Below are 15621 nucleotides of genomic sequence, written 5' to 3'. Positions count from 1 at the left end.
GCTGATTTGTACGTTGACACTAGATAACGGTCTGGTGTTTAGATATCGATGTGCATTGATTTTGTGTACATCGATTTTGGGGTGACATTTCGATATGTTGATATTCATGAGACATCAGTCCAGTTTTAGGTACTGATTTCTAATCTCTGAATTGACATCATTTTCTGTCATTATTGTTTTGTTCCCCATTTATATACATCAGTTCATATATATAAGAATGATGTGCAAATAATCATCTAGCTGCTGGTGGTGGGAAAATATTTTGAAATACATTCTCATCATTCAAAAATTGGGGCTTTCCATTAATTTTCTCATCTTCATTCATGATTCTACATAATTCACAAAATAAAACCCCAAAACCTACAAAGGCTAGCCTATAAACATATTAGCAACCAACTACAAAAGTTCAACACCAAACTTTGCTTCAAAGCAAAAACTAGTCTTACTCAAAATCATGTTGGTAGCCAAACTCTGTATATAATCAGCCACTTCAATACGTACAAAGTCGTCTCTTTGACAATTATATGTAGATGCCGGATCAACAAAGCAATGGTGTCAAATTCATCTCTTTGAGTAAGAAGTTCATGCAAGTACCTGTGTCAAAAGCAAAGACATGAAATTGCAAGCAAACTCGTTTTCCAAATGCAGCAAAACCCCATAATCCCATATCACCTTTCCACACAGTTACATTGCAAGTCATGTGTAAGCAAAGGGAAAAAGAAAAAAAAGGGAAGACAGCTGCAGCCATTACCTAGCTTCCATAGTTATGTATCAAATCAATCTTAGAGAAGACATTTATGTGTGGGAGCTCCATATGTATCATGGTTGATAAAAAAGAAGAAATGCAGTAACATACTTTGCAACGTCACTGCATATATGGGCATCAACTAAATGCGTTGCAGCCAACTGCAGAAAATCAGGAAGCCAACCAAATGAAGAGCAGAAGGCACATCAATCATTCATGGTCATGGTGAATGGTCAAAGCAACAATATCACAAAAGAAGAATATAATCATAACTTGAGGTTTAACTTCTTTATGAGTTTCATGATAATATTCCTGGTGTTGGAAAATCAAAGAGAAGATAGTGATCTGCAGTAACATTGATAGGCAGCAGAATGCTATTGTTAATTTTACCACTACTTAGGGGACAAACTACAAGAAGAATGCTAACATGCCATGTCATTTGAGCAACTTTACAATCAGCCAAATATATATGCTTGCGTAATTTCTGATTGTGGATTTCAAAATGCATCACTTATTATTTGAATTTAAGTATCATTGGTTGAACATTTCAGTATAATTCTGAGCAACCATAAGACTAGCTCCAATTTGAACTGATTCTTGATATAACAATGAAAATCACATACTAGCGAATTATACAAACGCTCAGAGAAGCTATCACAGAGAAAAGAAAAAAAGAGAAAAAGAAAAAAAAAAAAAAAAAAACACTATCACAACAACTCCAAGAAGCAGTTATGATGTATCATAGGAAAACAGTATAATAAAACTGCCCATATAAAGAACTTGATGGGAAAAGATAAGAATAAGGATAACAGAAGCCAGATGCACAAACCCTGTATTCAGAAACATTATTTTCATAATCTGTAAAGCACAAGATAAAATGAAAGTTAAGAGTATCAGGCTTAAGGATTCAAGGAGCACTCTTCTCCATAAAAAGAAAAAGAAAAAGAAAACAGGATTCAAGGAGCACAAGAAAAATGGTATACTTATATGCACATGTTTTCAGTGACATCAGTAACTAGCAAAATGAGAGACTTCCAGGGCCTTAACTGAGCTCCTGATATAGTCAGAAACAAGTAGAAATTTAACATAATCTACATAAATGTGCTTTTATTTATTTGTATAATAAACACACTTGAACTGACCAGATTGTGAATACCTACCCTAGCACCAATTACTGAACAGTTCTTTATTCAGGTCAGCCAGTGTTAGGTTGGGGTAAATTATGCTAAAGAAAACGTTTTGTATTATTCTCACATAGCCACTTTTGCAGCAGGACATTATCATGCACTCTGGGTACATAACACCTTGAAGAGCACATATCAACCCATTGTTTCCCATCTCGTTCCAGCTTTTCACTTTTATCGACTGGATCATCTTCAAAAGTCAAACCAGCTATACATATGTTCTTCTGCTAGTTGATTATCAGAAGAAGTCTCACCAAACACTGCCTAAAACTAACGGAAAAAGCAGCAATAAGCCAAATCTTTTCAATCTAAACTACTTCGACTCTTGGTAAACCAAAGAACATATACACTATGTTCTGAACAGTAGTAAAATCAGTAGTAATTTATAATTCGGGAATCCACCAAATTTCCTCAACTATTCTAATTTATTGGTAAAATATGTTTTCTTGATAACAACAAAAAGAGTGTGACCATATAAAGAAACAGACAAAATATAAAAAAAGACTCGCACAAGGAAATGGTTTTCATGAGCATTTATTTAAATATCTATATTTCTGCCGCACTTATGTAAGCATATGTATTGTGTAAAGAAACATGTATGGCAATAAAAATGACTTACTTTTTCCCTTCCACATCGACACCATGTACCAGAAACTCGTCTGCATACTTGGCAATGAAGTCTAATATTTCCTTGTCAAGATACACGTCACTGAACTTTTGCCATCTATCTGTGACAATTGCATATTTACCTTCCTGCACATAAAAGACCAGATACACATTAAGGCCAACGAATAAAAGAGGGGCTTGAATAAATTAATGAGATGGCGAATGTGTGACAGTTGCTTATTAGGCTAAAGCACAAAAGCCTATTATATATTAAACATGGTACTTGAAAATGCTTAAAAAAAAAAAAATACAATAGTTCCAGTAGCTTGCTGCAAAACTCGTCCACTGTGTTCTAGCATTCATAATATGATCTGAGTTTTAATAAACTGATATTTCAAAGGCAATAATTAAAACTGCTCAAGAATACGTAGTCTAATGAGGCTGCTTAGCCTCGTAAAGAAAGTGAACAAATGAAGGACATAAGACGTATAATTCTGGATAACTTCATACCCTCTTTCTACAGCTAAGGTCTAAAACAAGCCTTTCTTTTCCAACAACACGAACAAGATCTTTAAGCCTTTCAAGGTTTTGCCCATTATTAAATACATACTGCAAGAAAACCATGACAAGTTTTAGAAAATGTTTTCCTGATATTAATTGTTCTAAGAAATATACATGGTTTTTCAATTTTAGAAGAGGAGAAAAACAGAACTCACAGAAGTGACAATGACGTGGGTAGCCCCTTCTTCTATGTATTGCAAAGAATTATCTGAATTGATCCCACCTCCTACCTGAAAACCACCTAGATTATACCAGTCCTCGTAGCAAGTTCAGCAGAGGAAAATCTGTAAGTTTAAACATATCATCAATCATAGAGAACAAAGTGAAATAGCACACTCACAAGGTTTATACTAATCTCAGCATGTGCAATGAATAATGAGAAATCTGATCCTTTTGCAAAAGTTGGCACCTCTTTGATATCAATTTCCCTAAACCTCGTAATCCTAACTGATGCAAGTTAGAATAGTACAAACGCACAATAACTTCTTTCAACAAAATGTGTAACTTTCAGACCATGATCCTATTTACAACAAATAAAAATAATCATGCAGTAAACTCTGAGACCATGATGCTATTTACAACCACACATCCAGTAGATAAACACAAATGATATATCTCCTTAGTTTAAGAGTTGAATAAATAAAGAACAAAGCATGGTTGAGTTCAGAAAAGGATTTTACATGCAATATTGAACTGGAGGAAAATAAAAAACAGAGCAACTAATATTGCTGAAGGCCATACCTTCTGTGAAAGAAACCAGATTTCCAATCCTGTTGCGAGCAATTGAAACCGGATTTCCAAGCCTTCGAGGAAGCAAGCACATAGCAATACTAGATATAACTCAATCAACATAAAAATTACAAGTATGGCCCACCAAAATGGCAATAGTAAAGCTAAAATGAACCAGGTGTGAGAACATTGGCAAGATTTCGCACTCCAAATATTGAGTGGAAACAGTATAACATACTCAACCTCGTTCAAGATACGCAAAAAATAAAAAAGTTCACCTTTGAAAACTTCAGTCCGGATTTCCAAGCCTTTTGGGAGCAATTCAACCTTTGAAAACTTCACCTTTTCCCAATCAGCCCAACCAACAGCCCAGAACCTCTACCTGTAGAACATCACTATATAAGGAAGCAATGTTTGAGGCCTCTTCTGCTAGTGAGCTTCATAAATCACAATCAAATCAATACATCACACAACGAAATCCAGTTACAATCAAATCAAATTGCTCACATATTATGTATAGCTTCAATTCCACAAAAGTTAATCACATAAACACAAAAATCGAATCACCACAGCAAAATAGATCGATCCTTTACATATATAAAGCTCAAGATCAATCAAACAACTAATAAGAGCAATCATGAACAACTACAAAGTAGTTCTAGATTAGATTTTTATTTTCCTAAAATTAACACCAAAAACTAATCCAGATAACAAAATCTCTATACAAATAACACATACATGCCAAGCAATTTTAAAATTCCAAATATTTCAGCGAAACGGAGCAGAGCAAAACCTTTGGGGCTTCAAAGACAGAAGAAATCTGAGTGAGGCCGAGAGTGATGTGAGCAATTGTGTGAGCCATGTGCTTCTTCCCACTCAAGGGCGTGACTGCAAAACAAAGTCACAGACTCGGCGCGTGCCTTAGTTTCGTTAAAAACGAAGAAGAATATGAAGGTGAAGAAGATGAAGTGATTGCGATAAAGGAAGAATCCAGTGACACGACACTGGCCACCATTGGAGTCCCATCGGTGAGGACGTGAGGTAGTCGCCTGGAGTGTTTGGGATGACGTGGAAGAAGAGATCGAGGCAGGGGTTGCCGGTGGAGAGAAACGTGGCAGAGTCGTTCTCCGTCAGGCCCATTGGGAGGTCGTGCTTGGTTCCGACGTCGTTGAAATTCGCCACCATCAGGTCCACGAAGGATTCGCCGGTGGTGGGTTTGGAGTCGGGTTTGGATTTGGGTTGGGGTGGCGCGCGGAGCGGTGGTGGTGGGTGAGGGTTTGTGGAACTCGGGAGGACCGAGAATACTGGGAGGAGCCATGGCTCGATTTGTGTGAGCTAGCTACCTGTGAAACTAGGGAGGGAGAGAGAGGGAGATGAAGGAAGCAATGAGGAGCTCCAGAATGGCGGCGAGTTCGAGTGAGCTTAGGGTCCAGAATGGAGGTCGAGTTTGGGAGGAGTTCAGAATGAAGGAGGTCGAGGGAGAGTAACATTAGGGTTTTCCATCTGTTTCTATTTGGGCGCAATTTTTTTTCTAAGTGAAAGTTTTGAGTTTTAGTCCCCGCTTCTTCATTTCACTTAAAAACTTAGCGTTTTTTTGCAAAAATAGGTTCCCGCAAATTTTCGAACTAAACTTTTAACACCGGTCATTTTAAGAACTGGTGTTAATGACATACATTTAAATCGGTATTTTCGTAAAACGATGTTAGATTACTTTTTTACATCGTGGGCAAGTCTGACCGATTTAAAACATGTGATGTCTATGAACAGATTTCTAGTAGTGAACTCCTTGCTAATGGTGGAGCATTCTCCTTCTCTGCCCTTGGTATCCAAGTCCCCCACTCTGATTTTAGGGATGGATGTGTCACATGGCTCACCTGGGCGTTCCGATGTGCCTTCTATTGCAGCGGTAACATTTTTTTCTTCTTGACTGCACATTACATGCTATAGTTTTTTCTCCACTGCACATTACATTAGTTTTTCCCATAAATTTTACTACTATTGCATATTTCACATTCTCTTAGACAGTCTGTTGCTGTATTATATATGTTAACAATTTACATATTTAAAATGGGAATTTTGTAGGTGGTCAGTTCCAGGAAATGGCCTTTGATTTCTCGTTACCGAGCTGCAGTTCGTACTCAATCACCAAAAGTAGAAATGATTGCTAATCTGTTCAAGCCTGTGTCTAATAAAGAGGACCAAGGCATAATCAAGTTGGCTCCTATCTCCTCCTATACTCTGCCACTTTGATTTTTTTGTGAATGTATAATTATACAAACCTTACTATTGCGGTATGAAATTGTTTACATAGATTCTGCTCTTCTGCTGGCATCCTCATTATCACCACAAAGTGTTCTTCAAGACTTGGTTGGTTTCAATATTTCACTAAATGTTGTTAGAAAACTAGTTCTGTTGATGTAATGACTTTGTTGGATATATAGATGAATGTATCGGATTTTTACATGAATGAATGTGTTTTGGATGTGATGTCATTTTGAATGTATATCAGACCATTCAATCCAGCTAAAAACTATTGTGCAATAATTGATCATCACAAAATGCCTAACAAAAACTGTTGTATGAGCCATATAACTATAATACTATAAGGACTAAAAGAACGAGAAAGTCATTGTCCAGCAAAACAACAAACAACAGTTTTTTGGAGAAATCTATAGTATCAGTAATGGATGGACAATGGGATTTGCAAGTACATATTGTCTGACTAAGCCTTCAGACAACAGCAAGCATATAAGCCCCTGTTGTCTGGCACAGCCTTCAGACAACAGCAAGCATATAAGCCCCTGTTGTCTGGCACAGTATTCTGACAACAGTAAGTATATAAGCCGCTGTTGTTTTTATTGGTGTTCAGACAACATACAGCATAGTAGTCGCTGTTGTAGTAAACTTTATCAGAGGACAGTTTTTTGGTATTGTCTGATCCATGTATCAGACGGCATTGAGATAGACAACAGCAAAGTATATAATCAGACGACAGTGAAAAACTGTCGTCTGATTGAAAAATTGGTGTAGTGCACCATAAGCTTAACAGGGGATTTGCTCAGTGAACCACTCCATGACCTGAATTGGTGCCTTGACCAACTCCAGAGCCAACTCCACTATCAACCGGAGCTCCACCGGCAACTCCTATACCACCATCGTGCTCATTGGCCATCGACGAGTCTAGTCCAGCCCAACCTCCATGAAGTCCGACAATCAGTGATCCAGAGCCATCAAAGCACAAGGAACAGACAAAAGCACACAACTTCCGATTGTGCAGGAGCCCTAGCCCTAACCTTGACCCCACTCTCCGGCGCGGCGAGGCTTTGAATCCGGCGACCGAAGATGAGAGAGAGGGCGGAGTTGGAAGAGATGATCGGAAGGCGAGGGAGGAGAGCGTGGAGTGTTCAGATTCGGATCTGGTGTTGGGATCCACGGACAGGTTGGCACCCAACCCGGAGACGGTGCAGAAGCAGATCAAGGTTGCAGAGTTCAAGGTGATGGATGCGATCTACGCTGGATCGAGGGCTTATTATGCTTCTCCGCCGCCGAGCTCCGTTCCGCTGCCAGCTTTTTTGGCTAAGAACGGTGCGGCGACCAGCGATCTGCGCTGGCTGCTGCATCTCGATTTGGTGTGAACACGTGGCCCTCCGACGATGATCGGAGAGTGACCGGAGGCTGATCCTGCTTGGTTGTTTGATCGGATGGCGGAGACGGTGGAGGATTGAAATCAGTGGCTGATGATGATGATATGTTCGAGCTCTCCTTGATCCTCCAGTGGCAGCGGCGGGAAAATGGGCTGCTTAATAGAACTTGGAGCTGTGATAGAGCCAGGGTCAGTTTGGGAAATTGGCCTCCATGTGGGCCCCACCTGGGCTGAGTTGGATTGCCACGTAAGCACCTAAACGGCTGAAATTAACGAAATCTGTACGGATGGACCTATTGGATGGAGAAATAATAGTGTGGGGGTGTTTTTGATGAAATTGGAAGTCGAGGGACTGAATTGATGTTGGACCAAAACCACAGGGTACTAAACAGTAATTAGCCCAACTTTTTATTGGGGGGCAATAAACATTTATTAGGGGGTGTAATAAACTTTATATTGGGGGACAATAAACATATTATTGGGGGACAGTAAACTTTCTATTGGGGTTTATTAGGGGCAATAAAGTTTATTGGGGGACAATAAAATGTTTATTGGGTATTATTAGGGGTAATAAAAAGTTTATTGGGATGCAATAAAACCGGACACCGGTGGCCAAATTTTGGCCGCTGGCGATCGGATTCCGGCGACCGGCGGTCGGTGACCGGAATCCGGTGAAGTCTCTCTCTCGAAGTGACAAAGGGAAAGAGGGCAAAATTGTCCCAAAAATTAATAAAAAAATAACTTAATTGGGTATTAGGACAAAAAATATGTAATTTGTTGGGTAAGTGGGCAATCTTATAAGATGTTTTTTTTTTTATCAAAAGAGGTCAGCCCATTATATAGATTCAGCAAGCAGTACAAAAACGAAACACTCACTACAAGAAATCTGGGCTTTTACGGCCTGCAATTTACAGCGTGCTCTGAATGCGTGCCGTAAAAGACTCCCCATATTAGTCATTTACGGCATGCTTTGAATGCACGCCATAAAAGACTCTCCCTTGTTGGTCTTTCACGGCGTGCTCTGAATGAGCGCCGTAAAAGACTTTTCCTTATTGGTCTTTCATGGCATGCTTTTATTGCGTGCCATAAATGTTACTATACATTTACGGCGTTCTATTATAATGTGCGGTAAATAAGGTGGGGAAGCAGCCCTAAATTTTGAGATCCCGCTCACGTTTTTTTTCGCTAAATTCTAATCTCCCACCCAATCTCTTACTAAAAAAATTTCACTTTAGACCGAACAAACGCCGAACTCTATCAGCTATCCTTTCCTCTCTCATATCTCTCGCCCTGTTTCTCTCAATCCTTGCTCAAACTAATCCAATCATCCAGTTGTCTGGGTGAATACCTCTCTCTCTCTCCCAAACATCAGATCTAAGGTGAATCGACAAGAAAATCCGATTTTGCTTTTGGCTCTTTAGTAAGGTAGCACAAGAAGGGCGAGTCCATCACCATGGTCCCCTACTTGGATTCGGCAGGAGTAGACATAGCCTTGCCGCGATGGTCATGCACGGTAACCCCTTATTCTCCGACATTCAGTTCCTCAATTTCTAGGGTTTCTATAATTTTCCAATATTTCCCTTATCGACTCTGCATTTGTTGTGTTCATGGCGTTGAGATCGGGCGGCTGGAAGTTCTCGTTAGCGATTTTGAGCAGAAAAGCTCCCCCAAAGAAAAAGAAGCCGGACTCTTCCACTGATCCAACTCAGATCCAATCCAATAGAGCCGGAGAGGACGAAACCCGTTGCTGTATTCATGGCTTTCGGTACCAAAGGCGATGTCTATCCAATTGCTGTAAGTCGCCGACTCACTCTCTCTCTTTCCTTTTTGAGACTATAATCTTGATTCTCTCCTCTTTGCAGGCCATTGCGGCGGCCTTTGCTTCCGACCAGAGACAGTACCAAGTTGTTCTTATCACACATTCAGCTCACGAGGTTTACTTTTATAAACTCTTGTCCATTTTTTAAGGCTCCTATATTTGATCAATGCTAGAGATTTTTTGTTTGTTTTTTTGTTTGTGACAATTCTTCTAGAATTACCTAAGAAACAACCTTTTGGGACTCCAAAAACAAAAAACAATTGCAGACTCCTCTGACCCCAACTCATTCATTATTTTTGTAATGACATTTGTTCACCTCTTTAAGGAATAATCTAGCACCATTCAAGATGGCCCAAGAATACAACCCTCGTTTTTCTCAGAGTTAGGCCACTGCATTGTCCCATTTATCACTCAGTAAATCCCACAATTTTGCATTGTCCACTGCATTCGAACTCCAATGAAGTAGCATATAACACAAGAAATTCATATATGAATACTAGAATCTGCTACTTTCATGTTCATTCATTTACATTTCCTTTTCTGTATTATGCCAGGCATCCTTTAACCTTGTCAAATAATCCCAAGGCTGCAAGTTTTAGAGATGGTCTTTTGTGTACGGGATACTGTGGAATTTAAATTTTGTTCAACAATAGTTAGGGAGATTGTAGGTTTCAAATGCAGGTTGATCGTTTTATTACAAGAATTTATGATTTGTCCCATGATACTGCAGGCCTTGACACTTTTTAGAGCTTGCAGTTTTTCAGCTTTACTTTGTTGGCCAACAACTACATGTACTCAATAAATTATATACCAGCTTATGCTGACTTTTAATAAAAAACTGGAGTGTTTGTTTCTATAGATTCACTTTAAGTGAATCAAAAAACTGAATATCTCTCTCTCTCTCACTCGTAGGACCAAAACACTTAAATGAAAGTGTTTCAATCCAGAATCGGAGGGTTCAGCATTGACTACTTATACCATCCTAAATTGACATGTTGCAAGTCAAGTTATTAGCAGTCTAATTATCCTCACAAAATTATTACTAGTATTAATAGTAAGAACTGAAGAAATAGCAGCTCCCTATTCCTCACAAAATGTTCACATTGATACGTTCATATTACCTAATCATATGGAAATGTTCATGCAAATGAAATTTGTTTCTTTGATATGCTATTGAGCTATATTTTTAGTCTTATTTGCTGGTTGTTATGCAGAGCTTACGTTGTCACTTGGCTGAGAAGAATGTTTCCTATCTTCCAATTTCATCACCACCTGTTCTCTCTATCCATCAGAAACATGATACTACAGGTTCAAACTCTCTTTCTCTCATCGTTCTCTCAAACTCTCAATAGAATAGCATTTGTTTAAGAAATAGGTAGAAAGTACTTTTGCAAATTTCTCATTGGATCTCTTGCCTTACCAGGCTCTGTAGAGTTGCCTCTTTCGCTGCAGAAAAAGTTGTTTTCTGGAGAACATAGAAAAGAATGTCTTTCGGTAGTTGAAACGATATTTGGATCAGGCCCAAGCATGGATGGTGATTTCATTGTGATAAATTTCTTTGCTCTGGTACTTTCCTTTGTAATTTTTATTATATTTTTTGAATTTGAATCAAAGTTATCCCTTCCATGGATTGATACGTTAGTGACATATATGAAGCAAGTATAAAGCATAAAACTTTTGAAAATCTATACTCAAGGATGTTAGATATAAACATGATAATAATTTTTTGTAATTATCTGATTGGCATTACAACTTTTGGAGTCATGTATCAATACAAATGCATAGCTTTCTATGCCTACGTCAGTCAACTTCTTTGGGTCAAACCACAAAAAAAAAAAAAGGGCATCTGCATGTCTAGTGTGAATCTCCTTTAAGTTGGAACTTCCAGCCCAAAAATCCGTTGTGGTGTCATTCTTTTGCAGCAAACAGGTTAGGAAGAACTTAATAGGTGCTTTTTCCAAAATAATAGTCTTAAATATTCATGTAGCATCTAACTAAAGCCAGTTTGCCGGAATTATTAGAATGTACTAACTGGTCTTTTTATTTATTCATTGGGTTGTTTCAGATATCAGCTTAATATATTACATGATCCGTGGTCAAGGAACAATCAAATTGTATGTGGTGTACAATGTGTTGGAGGTAATTGAGATTTTGAACCTATGATCTAATTTGGGGTTTGTGTGCGTTTGATTTGTATCATTTTCGGCTATATTCTTGTGCAATTTGTCTTACTTGTTGTTGTGGAATGTGCTTCAATCGAAGTTGATGTACTCGAATCGGAGTACTTGAATAATAGGTCGCTTGCTAGACATAGAAGTTTGGTTATGAAGTTTGCAGTTTTCTGTCTAGGAATTAGGGAAGTTTGTAATCCAAGACCTTAGGAACATTCTTAATTTTTTAACTCTAGCAATGTTCAACTAAAAAAAAACCCCTTGGATTACATTATTTGTAGCGAATAAGTCCGGAAATTTGAGGTTTTGATAGTACTAGTCTTTCAGTGTCTTACTTATCAAAGAGCTTTACCTTGGTCTCATAGGAAAAGCAACCGAGTGTACTGACTAGACTAGCAACTTGCTGTTTGATTCTTTGTACGTACTATACCACTGTCATTCAAGCTTCTGTTCTGCAATCTTTGGCTTTATTTCTTAGCTTTTTCTGTGGTTGCGGCGTGACTATGTTGTTATTGTTGTTTAGATTGGAGTAACCATTTTGTGTCGAAGAGAAATTATCATGTCCCAAGGATGATCGCTGGACTAAGCCTCTAAATGATAGTATCTTAGAAGACACAACACATCTGTTATATGGTATGATACATTGTGATGGGATTGGGCATTTGCTATGCATCAATAGACTTAGAGGGGGTTTTAAGCATCTTCGCGGCAGAGAGATCATGGATCTTTGGGATCAAATTTGCACAAATCTTCGAACCAGGTAATGGAAACACTTTATTTCTTAATGGACATTGATTTATCCTTCTTTTCTGTTTTTTTTTTCTTGGTTGAGTATTCCTGTTTGCTAATCTTAATTAAATTGTTATTTTGGCAGTTACCATCAAAGAGCTTGATTACTACACATATCCAATGATCAACAATAAACTCATTGTGCTATAAAGATTGTCAGCAATACAGACCATAAAAACACAGGCAAAGTATATGGGCAAAGTTTCTTGATGCGAGTTAGAATCCGGCACCATGGGCTGAAGAACCTGCAATATCAGGAGGTGGGAATATTGTGTGGAATGTGAAGGTAGGTTACTTCTCTGACCTTCCTCCTTGCGTTTGCTATTCTTTAAAGTTAGGTAACTAACTGTACATACCTCCAATGATATGGAGTATTTACTACGTCACCAAGCATAAGTAACACCCACTTTGGGACATCCACAAGACATGGCAAGGCCCAACCGAGACATGCATCGTGTAGCCCTATGTTCAGGCTACGCGGCGGTATCCGGAAGTCGCAAATCCGCCACCGGGAAGCCACCTTCCCGCCCTTGCCAAGACGCCTCCACAACATGGCTTTCTACATGCTTCTTGAAACTAGCTAGAAATATATGGTTGCTTGTCCCACATCGAAGAACATGTAAAGGAAGAGCACTCCTTCACCTATAAAAGGAATGCCTCCTCCCACTTAAACACCACTCCATTACAACACACTTTGTAATCTTGTTAGGCCGCAAGGCTCGACACACACTAGTTAAACTTTCAAGTGGACGTAGTCTCCCGCAAAGGCGGGAGGTGAACCACTATACTTCGTTTGTCTCACTCTCTCTCTCTCTCTCTAAAGCTAACTAGAGTCCCCCCGGATTCTAACATTAACACTATCCAGTGTTAATTCCTGGAATAGAGAAATATTTGGAACCTTCTTCAAATTAGAGTTTATGTTCAACATAATTGAAGATTCTAAGCATGATCATTGTCGGTTTTGCCTCTGTTAATACATATATAGGATCCTGACATTGTCTGTTTTTTTTTCTATTAATACATAGAATCATGACTATCCGACTTTTCTATCCCTTTTCCAGATTATCTTGATGAGTGGGATAAGCAAGAATGGTTTAGAGGAGCTGTCATCTGAAAGAAGCTCTGATGATCGCATACCTCATATCTGCAATATCATTAGGTTTGCCATTCTTAAAAACACTGCTCATTCATGACAATTAGTGGTCCACGGAATTCCACTGATGGTGGTGATCCATCAGTTGATGATAGCTCTTTAATTCAAACTGCTATAAGGTTTGTGCTGCTTGCTATCTATTATTTAGTGGCAAAGACGATACTACTTTTGGTATAATATTGAATGATGTTATCTTTGTAGATATGGAAAGGATGTTGCGAAACATGATCTGCAGAACTGCAAGAACTGGAATCGTTTTCTTAAGGTATAGCTTTTCCCTTATAATTATTGCGATGGTTAAGTAGTTGCAAGTCAGTTTGATTTTGCAGGTTTAATTTATGACTAGGTTTTCATTATATTTGGCATATGTGCAAATACACTACGATAGGATTGGGAAAGATGGATTCTTTAGCCATAAAGAGATTATTGTCATATTTGTCCCAGATTTGTCTGAGTGTCTTCCTTCATTGGATACTGGTAGTTAAAATTTATAAAAATGGAACATGAACTTCAGTTTATTGAATGTGAACTTGTACTCATAAGATCTTTGAATATGATAGCTGAAATACTTGTTCACCATTTTTTCTTTACAGGATGAGCTTGTTGGCAGCTTTACCTTCAACCCTTTGCTGAAAGCATTGATAAATGAATGGCTTCAGTGGTGTGATACTAAGTCTTACAGATTTGATTTTGTACTCATCTTATCAAGTTAAGTGTAAGAGATAGATATATGTAGTGGCATCTTTTAGGGATGAAAATTTTATGAAGTGTTTCTTTTACATTCAGCTTCTTATATATGTGACATGAGGGTAATATCAACATGACATTTGAGCAATATAATTTTTTTTTTGTTTGAAAAGACCTCATTTACGGCGCTCAAAGTGTGCCTTAAATAGGAATTCAGTCACTCTTTTACGGCATGCAGAGGTATGCCTTAAATAGGAGGTCTTTTACGGCGTGCAACGTGGGCCGTAAATGACCTCAATAACATTTGTTGAACCACTTTTACGGCGCGTTAATTGTTCTTTTATGACGCATTTTTGCGTGCCGTAAAAGACATGGGGTCTTTTACGGCGCCAGCTTTTACAGTGTGTTTTTGTGTGCCGTAAATAGGCTTTTACGGCGCACATGGTGGGCCGTAAAAGACCAGTTTTGGTGTAGTGACTCCTATGGGGTCGACAGAAAGAATCGTTCCTCAGAGTACCCTAAAACTCCTATTCTAAACAAGAACAAGAACCCAAAATACTCCCAGTACACCCACCTTTTAGAAAGTCTACGCACCATTATTTCAAACAAAAACCTAGAAACTCTGAAGCAATAAAGTAAAAATGACCCTTAGAGCAACTGGTCTTTGCGACCAAGATCAAAAATCAAGCAACATGTGGAGTAGAGGATGACGTGTCGCCATCCACTCCCTTTTCATTCATCAGAACTTCCCAAATAGAAAACCTCCAATCCACCTTAGCCCAGAAGGAAGCCCATGCAGCAGATCCTCCAATCCAATGCCCACAATGAATAGGCAGCCCAATGCAAGGCCCAACCAACCCAACGAGAGCAAACCCTAGGGGAGAAGAAAATTTCCACCTCAGTGTTGCCATCAGTGTTGGGCAACCTGTGTGCATTCCGGCACCGGCACCACCATAGTTAGCTGCCTGCACTAATCCGTCTCCGCCACTGCCGACAGAAACCAAGCTCGGTATCGAAGCCAGCCTTGCGCTAAACAGCTTCCAATTCTTTGTCACCCACGGCAAGACAGATCCAGCACCGAAAGTCCCTGCTCCGCCGAACCATGGAGGCGAGGAGACTTGCTGCAACACGGCTAAGATGACCACCATCTGAGGCTTCGGTCTGCCAAGAAGATGAAGCCGATCCACACATGAATTCAAGGAGCACCGGCGAAACCAATCGCAGTCGCCGCCGAGGAGGGAAGTAGAAAGTGAAGCGCTGCCCCCCTTCCAATTCCAAGAGCCCGAGTCACTACGTGGCCGGGAAACCTCTCTGTTGAGAGTCAGAAAGTTTGCAGCACTGCCATCAAGCAAGATCGATGACGGCCTTAGGGTTACTCTTGAGAGAGAAAGAGAGAGCGTCATAGGGTTTTTCGTCGACGTAATTGAACTTCTTTCAATTGTAATCTTATAAGATGTTTGGGTAAATAGGGTTAGTGTAGCCTAAATTTGGGTAAATTGACATTTTCCCTACTAATTATATTACTGAAAACATT

The 15621-nt window shown here is 39.2% G+C and overlaps 1 protein-coding gene and 2 long non-coding RNA genes across 16 annotated transcripts; 2 read left to right on the top strand and 1 right to left on the bottom strand.

The window, feature by feature from the left end:
• Positions 1 to 273: 273 nt before the first annotated feature.
• LOC133723441 (uncharacterized) lies at positions 274 to 5274 on the bottom strand. Of its 9 annotated transcripts, XR_009853017.1 has the most exons (7): positions 3838 to 4393; positions 3252 to 3380; positions 3046 to 3144; positions 2549 to 2682; positions 1019 to 1090; positions 752 to 906; positions 274 to 594 (listed from the first exon to the last, which is right to left on the bottom strand). It is a non-coding gene; the product is annotated as an uncharacterized LOC133723441 (long non-coding RNA). The 9 variants fall into 9 exon arrangements; XR_009853019.1 differs by lacking the exon at positions 1019 to 1090; XR_009853015.1 differs by lacking the exons at positions 752 to 906; positions 1019 to 1090.
• A 331-nt stretch (positions 5275 to 5605) lies between these two features.
• LOC133723440 (uncharacterized) lies at positions 5606 to 6145 on the top strand. The gene is made up of 2 exons (XR_009853010.1): positions 5606 to 5731; positions 5908 to 6145. It is a non-coding gene; the product is annotated as an uncharacterized LOC133723440 (long non-coding RNA).
• Positions 6146 to 8738: 2593 nt separating this feature from the next.
• LOC133723439 (protein SHORT ROOT IN SALT MEDIUM 1-like) lies at positions 8739 to 14251 on the top strand. 6 transcript variants are annotated; one of them, XR_009853008.1, is made up of 11 exons: positions 8739 to 9262; positions 9331 to 9402; positions 10200 to 10341; positions 10502 to 10595; positions 10711 to 10853; positions 11353 to 11426; positions 11982 to 12218; positions 12333 to 12533; positions 13309 to 13406; positions 13602 to 13665; positions 13994 to 14019. XR_009853008.1 is itself a non-coding variant. In XM_062150262.1 (3 exons), the coding sequence occupies exons 1-3, from the start codon at positions 13437 to 13439 to the stop codon at positions 14111 to 14113; spliced, it is 267 nt and encodes an 88-aa protein (XP_062006246.1). In that variant the 5' UTR covers positions 13406 to 13436; the 3' UTR covers positions 14114 to 14251. The 6 variants fall into 6 exon arrangements, 1 of the variants encoding a protein (XP_062006246.1); XR_009853006.1 differs by lacking the exon at positions 10200 to 10341 and having other exon boundaries at positions 8743 to 8981; positions 9087 to 9262; XR_009853005.1 differs by lacking the exon at positions 10200 to 10341 and having other exon boundaries at positions 8744 to 9262.
• Positions 14252 to 15621: the final 1370 nt, after the last annotated feature.

The sequence above is a fragment of the Rosa rugosa genome, chromosome 7 (assembly GCF_958449725.1).
Source record: "Rosa rugosa chromosome 7, drRosRugo1.1, whole genome shotgun sequence".
Taxonomy (NCBI): Eukaryota; Viridiplantae; Streptophyta; class Magnoliopsida; order Rosales; family Rosaceae; genus Rosa; species Rosa rugosa.
This window is presented reverse-complemented; position numbering and strand designations above follow the sequence as displayed.

Bases quoted from the DNA above. Each gene is read 5' to 3' on its own strand.
- LOC133723439 (XM_062150262.1), top strand. From the start codon at position 13,437: ATGACAATTAGTGGTCCACGGAATTCCACTGATGGTGGTGATCCATCA. The intron at 13,520-13,601 runs GTTTGTGCTGCT...TTATCTTTGTAG, and splicing joins TTAATTCAAACTGCTATAAG to ATATGGAAAGGATGTTGCGA. The intron at 13,666-13,993 runs GTATAGCTTTTC...TTTTCTTTACAG, and splicing joins ACTGGAATCGTTTTCTTAAG to GATGAGCTTGTTGGCAGCTT.